The 7,995-nt window shown below is 38.2% G+C and overlaps 1 protein-coding gene across 1 annotated transcript; it reads left to right on the forward strand.

The window, feature by feature from the left end:
* The first annotated feature begins 417 nt into the window (after window positions 1-417).
* Window positions 418-6,121, forward strand: LOC133731595 (glucomannan 4-beta-mannosyltransferase 2-like). The gene is made up of 9 exons (XM_062158970.1): window positions 418-1,184; window positions 1,310-1,408; window positions 1,676-1,928; window positions 3,082-3,192; window positions 3,901-4,037; window positions 4,192-4,305; window positions 4,400-4,599; window positions 4,692-4,907; window positions 5,449-6,121. The coding sequence occupies exons 1-9, from the start codon at window positions 855-857 to the stop codon at window positions 5,609-5,611; spliced, it is 1,623 nt and encodes a 540-aa protein (XP_062014954.1). The 5' UTR covers window positions 418-854; the 3' UTR covers window positions 5,612-6,121.
* Window positions 6,122-7,995: the final 1,874 nt, after the last annotated feature.

Genomic DNA, 7,995 nt, shown 5'->3' on the forward strand with positions numbered 1-7,995 from the left:
AAAAAAGAGGAAAGAGTGGAAAAAGAAGGCAGAAAAAAATCAGGTGTGTAAAACTTAAATAGGTAGGAAAATTTTAGCTAATTAAAAACATTATTAATAGATTAAATGAATGTATGAGTCCAAAATGACGGTTCTGCCCTTTTTGACTTTTGGAGAGATTGTAATCTCCTTGTGGGCTCTGCAATCTCCAAGCAAGTAAAAACTGGACATTGGGCAATAATGAAATTGAGTCACTCACTTTGGAGTAGGAACAGTGGAAAAATATGAGGATTCTCTTCATTGCAAGAGGATACCTTCCTAAAAAAGAGAGTAATTAGAATGCATATAGTCTGGCAAAGCGCAAAAGAAACGAAAAAAACATTAAATAGAAAATCCCAACTAGGGTCAAAACTGACTATATAAGTCCCCTCTCTCACTCTCTCAATCTCTCACTCCTTCACAACCCCCTCTCTGTGCCCTGCCTCTCCTCCTGTCTCTTCCCTGCTTCATCTTGGCACCAAAGAAGCAGAGAAAGTATTGGTTGGCACAGATCTTTTGAGAGAGGGTTGCCTTAGAAGAAGGGGAAAGTCATTGATTCTTCCTCCACTTGTTTTCAACTGCTTAGTACAAAAAGAGGGAGTGAGTGGCAATCAGACAACCTGTGTTGTGCATAGCCATTTCCTGTCTGGGTTTTCTCTTGAAATCCAGGAATTACTGTGCCCATTTGTCCTCTTTCCAACCCACCCAACTCTTCCATATATACCTCACTTCCCCACATTTCATCACATTTTACCAAAGTGAGAGAGATCTGGTACTTACAATTCCAATTACCCCCTGTTCATTTTTCTCTCTAGGGAGAGAGGGAGACAGGAACTATGGCTGAGAGTACCAAAGTTCTGATACCAGAGACATTCCAGGGTGGGAGTAGCTTTGACATTGCAGGCCAAATTGGGCTGATTTGGGAGCTAATCAAAGCGCCATTGATAGTTCCTCTGCTCAGAGTTGGAGTCTATGTCTCACTAGCCATGGCTCTCATGCTCTTTGTGGAGAGGGTCTACATGGGTATTGTCATTGTTTTGGTCAAAATGTTCTGGAAAAAGCCAGAGAAGCGCTACAACTATGAGCCCATTCAGGAGGATTTGGAATTGGGCAGTTCCAATTTTCCAGTTGTGCTTGTTCAAATCCCCATGTTCAATGAAAGAGAGGTAAATGATAATGATAATGCCTCGTTGTTAATTACCATTATTACGCTGTGCTTGTCTTTTTTTACCATAATCAATTTCTGGGTCCGTCTGGGAAAAAAGCCTAAATTCATGGTATGCATTTTCAGGTCTACAAGATCTCCATTGGAGCTGCATGTGGGCTGTCGTGGCCGTCCGATCGTCTTGTGATCCAAGTCCTGGATGATTCAACTGACCCTACAATCAAGGTTCATATAATGACCCATCATTCATTTCATTTTCCCTTTCCCTCTACCAAAACTTTCTGACAGTACCGCAATCTCATTAGTTATATGACATGGTTCGTTTAGTGGATTAGTTGAGCCCTCAATGTGTTTGGTAAAAACTAGCAGACAGAGCATTTCCACCATCAATTCAATAGCTTTCAGTCAAATTTCTCACATGGGTTTTGCTTATAATTGGATATATGAAAATGGGTTGGTGATTAAAACTAGCAAAAAACTGAATGAATGCAGAAAATGGTGGAGGCAGAGTGTCAGAGGTGGGCGAGCAAAGGCATAAATATAGTGTACCAAATCAGAGAAACTAGAGGAGGATACAAAGCAGGGGCATTGAAAGAAGGTCTGAAACGTAGCTACGTGAAACACTGCGAGTACGTGGCCATAATGGACGCCGATTTCCGACCCGAGCCTGACTATCTCAGGCGAGCCATCCCTTTCTTGGTTCAGAACCCCGAAATCGCTTTGGTTCAAGCTCGTTGGAGATTCGGTAATTAATTATTCCCATTAATTAATTTCATTATTATTATGTTGATTATTTTTAAACCCTTTAATTGCGCCCTCATTATTTTTTTCTGAAAGTGTCGGTGGTCTTAGTTTTCATTTTTTTTTTCTTTTCGGGTAAAAGCCTTTTGTTTTCGTCGGCGGGGGGTTGGGTTAGTTGTGCATGGGCGATGGGGTCTGCTATAGAGGGAAGACCTTCAATCACGGGGGTGGCCCGCCATTGCAGCCCACCTGATCATGACGCTTGTTTGTCTACTTAGCCCTACTACATCAAGGCACCCACGTCTCGGAAATTCTTGACGCCTTTAATTGTTTTAGTTTTAGTGCCAAGAGTCAAGGTGTTTCATTTCGTGTCAAAAACAAAATAAAGGTGTTTCATTCTTCTCCATTACGTCTTAATTCATAACCTAAACCTGATATAGCAATAATCAAAGCACAAGCATCCCATTTTGGAAATGTACTGGTATGTTATGTTAGTTTGGTACATTGTGTAGTAGATGATCACGTTACTCACAGTTCAATAACGTAACATGTCACATCCAAATTTCGAGATAAATTTTTCGGACTCAAGTTAGTGAGGTATTACTGCAGTCCCCGGAACTGCCGGAAACGGTGCTAGAAATGCGGGGTAGGTTTGTCACTTTGCGGCAAGCTTCCAAGGATTGTAGTTAGTGACATTGGGTTGAATTACTACCGCTCCCCGGATTGTCCGGATCAGACGGTCAACTATTGTGTGTGTAGGTCAGCCGGAACAGAGTCAATTCTCCCTAAATAGTTGAGGGGCTAAATTCGTCTTTTCATTTCGTTGAAGAAGGCTTATCTGCTAGTGCACGGCCACGTGCTGTTAATAGTGTGTTGCTAAAACTGGGTGGTGTACTATAGGCCTTGCGGTGGACCTCATTCTATTCGTTACCGACACTTGGTTTGTCATGCTCGTGCTAGCGTGGCTGGCTGGCTCTGATTTGTTGTCACGTGAGCACGAGACCAGCTTCCCCTCGCCTACTTTTTAATTCTTTTTCTTTTCTATTATTGATGAGGGGCCGCAATTATATAATTATCAATATTTTTATTTTTATTTATTATTTTTTTTTATAACTTTTTTTTTTTGGTGAGTAATGACATTGACATTGATTTTGTAGTGAACGCGGACGAGTGCTTGCTGACAAGAATGCAAGAGATGTCATTGGATTACCATTTCACAGTTGAACAAGAAGTTGGTTCAGCAACACATGCCTTCTTTGGCTTCAACGGTGAGCTACTTTGGTTTGTTTCAATTCAGTCCCCAGGACCAAGTTTGGTTCTTTCATTTTCTGCTTCTTAATTTTTTTGACATGTGCAAAATCTTGGTATAGTACCCTTTGATGGGGACTAATTGGATCCTCTGATGGGAACTAATTGGACTAGTTGGTATGTGAGGGTGACTGGAATATAATTGTGACCAAGTCTGCTAGACCAAGACTTTAGCTTCGACTACTCGGGAGATGTTAAGAGTGTCGTCGTCATTAATTCATTGTCATCAGCATCAGCATCAGCAGAGTCATGTTGTGGTTTAATATGGATACAAGAATTAGTGAAGTGCCTAGTGTTCCATTCTATAATCTAGCCGTTGCCAAAGGTGTTGGTTTTTAGACAAGAAAATTTGATCTTCAAAAGTCAAATTTGGGGATCAATTCACAATGATTATTTCTCGTTTAACTGTTTAATGTTTTTTGTCCTGATATTAGTGGATCCTTGACTAATTCATAACTTAAATTTAAATATAGAAGTGCATTTTCATTGTCAAGTTGCCATTCAACCCTGGTAAACAAGTTTTTATCACGTTATTGCATATTGCACATAGTTTTACTCTGATCGTTCTTACAGAGATGATAATTTTTAAACAATGAAATGGATACTGCTCATTTTCATCTTCCATTTACAGCTGTAGCATTCGTATTTGACATATTGATATATTGCAGGAACTGCTGGTGTGTGGAGAATTGCTGCTATTAATGAGGCAGGTGGGTGGAAAGATCGTACAACAGTGGAGGATATGGATCTTGCTGTCCGAGCTGGTCTCAGAGGCTGGAAATTTTTGTACCTTGGTGACCTTCAGGTAGATCGATCCTTTAACTCGATATGAGTTCATATGGTTTATGAACATCAATTTTACACTTCACTTATCGGTGCAAAGTTATATCTGCGATTTACTTATCTGTGCGGAGTTACATGACATGAACTCAAATACTGATTAATTATCTTCGGTTCAGGTGAAAAGTGAACTTCCTAGTACCTTCAATGCCTTCCGTTACCAGCAGCACCGATGGTCTTGTGGTCCAGCTAATCTGTTTAGGAAAATGGTCATGGAAATTGCAATGAATAAGGTGAGTTTAATTTGAATATTTGATGATAAAATATTCACACATTTTACTAATCCAAGATATTTTCTAAACGTCATATTTTTTTCTACTGCTGCAGAAAGTTACATTGTGGAAGAAATTCTATGTCATCTACAGCTTCTTCTTTGTTAGGAAGATCATTGCCCACATGGTGACTTTCTTCTTTTACTGCGTTGTGCTTCCCCTGACCATTTTGGTTCCTGAAGTTCATGTTCCAATCTGGGGAGCAGTTTATATTCCTTCCATCATTACCATCCTTAACTCAGTTGGAACTCCAAGGTAATCTAGACTCTACATTTGGTTTCTTCATCACTCGTCTGTCTATTTACACTTTCATGTAGCTTACGAAAATAATCTTCTTCAATTTGCAGGTCAATTCACCTTTTGTTTTACTGGATCCTTTTCGAGAATGTGATGTCCTTGCACCGGACCAAGGCTACTTTGATTGGCCTTTTCGAAGCCGGGAGAGTCAATGAGTGGGTTGTCACTGAGAAACTGGGAGATGCTGTCAAGAAAGCAGCAGATGCTGCCAAGAACAAACCAGCCCCCAAATTCTTCAAGAAACCAAAGTTCAAGTTTGGCAACAGGTAAAAGTTCATCAACACTTAAAATTCTTTCTGCTGCAGACTTGCTGTCATTCTTAATTTACTTTGTCATTTGCGTGCATAGAAATTTGTAACTATTTGTATTGACACCACATCTACACTGGACCACCCAGAGCCTGTCTTTTTCTGCAGAACTATATGCATTGGTATTAAACCAACCACATGTAGTTTATGCTTAAATTATTAGACAACATGACCTACTTTACAAGTAAGAACAATTTTTTCTCTGTTTTACCAGTTCAATTAAGAATCTTTGCATAGATCATTACATAAATCTACTGCTAGCATATGACAGCAGACGACTTTAGAAACTCTAGGAGTATTTTAGGGTGAGAAATATAGAACAACATGTGGGCTTAGAAAATTTTGTATTAACTGTTAGTGGTATGAATCCCAAGACATTGTTTTCAATTACTTCTTGCTTTGTCCTCTATTGGTTTGGTTATTCTTTCAACATTTCTATATACCCTTTGCTGAAAATATGAAAATTTATTGATGTTGAATTTTTGTTTGTCATTAACAGACTGCACATGTTGGAGCTGGGATTTGGATTGTTTCTGTTCTTCTGTGGATGCTACGATTATGTACATGGGAAGAACAACTACTTTATATACCTTTTCCTCCAAACCATCACGTTCTTGATCTGTGGATTTGGTTACGTCGGAACCATCATCCCCAGCTCTTAGTGGCAGCGAAATTCGCAGTTAAACTATATAGATTTAAATTGACAGAATCCTCTTATTATTTGTCACCATGCCATGCCTCTACAACAAGATCTATGTAAGTGGGGTTCTATGAGAAATGTTGGTTGAAACTTATATTATTTTCAGCTCATTAAAAATTCATCTTGCCGGTGGAAAAAAGTTCTTACTGCGCCTTCCTCAACGGAATCTGATGCCATATTTCGAGTACACATGGAAATTTTCAGAGAGAAAGCAAATGCTGTCGTTATTAGAACAACATATTATACAGAGTGAAATTTGTCAAGGAAGATGCAGATGCCATTTTTTTCAAGGACAAGGAGATAGTAGTTATATTTTCTTCAAATAGATTGCTTGTAATTGTGAAGTTTTGTTCTTCTTTCTTGGATTGGCCATTTTTAGTTTTCTTTTCTTTTTTCCTTGGATTGTGGGTAATAAGTTCATGGATGAAATAGTGGAAAGTTGTAATCAAAAGTTTGTCATCATTTCACCTCATCCTGTGCCTAGTTGTGACTTTAGATTGTATCAGATTAAAGTACTCACTACACAGTACACGTTATATACATAATAGAGAGCAACTCTTTTGTTTTTTTTGAGAATAAAGCAAGTCATAAGCTTGACAGTCATTTTTAGGCTGGAAAATGCTTTTCTTTGGAGCGCTTCATCTTCTGAACAATGATTACTATGCAGGACTCTAGTCATAGTGACAAAAACGGTTAATGCTTTCTTCACTTTTTTTTTTTGGGAATGAATGCTTCTTCACTTTGACAAGCACAGTAGCACGTTTCTTGGCCTGACTTGGTCAGAGATTTGTCGTTCTAAGAGCCCCACTATAGTGTGCTCTGACATAGCTAGAAAGAAAGAACATGTCACTTTACTTAGTAACGTCCAAGAAATTTTGATACAGCTAACATTTTTGTTTTTTTGGGCTTCATGGTTCTTGAACTTCCATTTCCGTTTTTTTAGTAACATCCAAGAAATTATCCATATAGACACGAAGTACTTTCGTCACATTTCCGTTCAACTTTCATTTATAATGACGTTTTAACTAAAACACATCTAATTATATAGGCAAGTAGACCATTTAGTGTGTAAAACGTTGAGTAATTGCGATTGCCTATATTCATCATCCCTCCAAATCCCGCCGGTGAAAAGGAAGCCAGCTACAATCCCCACAAACAAAGGCCAATGAGTACTCATCTGGTAATTTCTGTAATCATAATGGGGGCGTTCTCAAACCATTATGCTAGGTGAGTGGAACATTTTCAATTCACTTTTCATGCCTCCTCTCAATCATTAGTAGCCTGCTTTGTTCTTGATTAAGAACTCAAAAGGGAAATTCTGGTTGTGGAGAATAGAAAAAAGTAGCTGCTTACTTGCCCTTCAAGTGTCATTATCTGTCTTAATAACTTTTACTTTGAATAAATCGTAGTGTGTCTGGGCCTGTATCAGTGTGAGAGTGAGACCTAGTCATTATAATAACTTGAAGAGCAGGCGCTGTAATTATAATGTGGCTTAAGATAATACTTCAAAGAAAAGAGATTGAAGTTTTTTGAGGGAGGCACAGCAGAGTTTTTAATTGAAGCTTCTAAAGTTATCAATAATTGTCTACTTAGATCTTAGATATATTAGTTCTTGTTGTGCCTTACAAGACTCTTGGGGAAACTTCCAAGGCAAGTTGCTCTGATAGGTTTGTCATAAACATTAATGGACTCAATAAAGGAAACAACCACCTCTTTGCCAAAGAAAAAAAACAAAAAGGAACAACAGCCCTCCCTCTTCCATTGGACTAAAGAAAAAGAGATAAAAACTAGCTGTGTAGAGTTTTTTTTTTTTTTTTTTTTTTTTTTTTTTTTTGAGCAAAAGGGAGTTGCTTGTTTTCTTTCACCTATAAAATTACATATAATGACTTAGTCTCTAAAGACGAGTTAGAAAAAATTATTATCAAAGCAATTTCACCTGGTCATACGGGTGATAACGTGATAATAGTACTTGGCAAAACAAGAAGTACAATATGCCAACCAAGTAATTTTAAAGTCGACACCTCACCGCTCATGGTTTCATGCTCTGATCTTGCTTCTGGTCCACAGCTCTTGTAGAGAATTCCATAATTCAAATAAGAATCCAGTCGAGGGAGAATTCCACTTATAGTTTTTGGCTCGTAATAAAGTTTATTCGAGCAACTCATCTTGCAATGCTTTTAGTAAAAAAAAAAAAAAAAATTAATATAAAACATTTTAAAAACAATAGGAGAAAACTGAATCTCGACCTACCTAAACTTTTCATTGCAAAAAACGGCTGCAACTAATCCGTTGTTAAGAAATTAGCTTGTTTGGATGCGAAACGTTCACACTTCCCTTAATAAATGA

This window comes from Rosa rugosa, chromosome 2 (genome assembly GCF_958449725.1).
Source record: "Rosa rugosa chromosome 2, drRosRugo1.1, whole genome shotgun sequence".
Classification (NCBI taxonomy): domain Eukaryota; kingdom Viridiplantae; phylum Streptophyta; class Magnoliopsida; order Rosales; family Rosaceae; genus Rosa; species Rosa rugosa.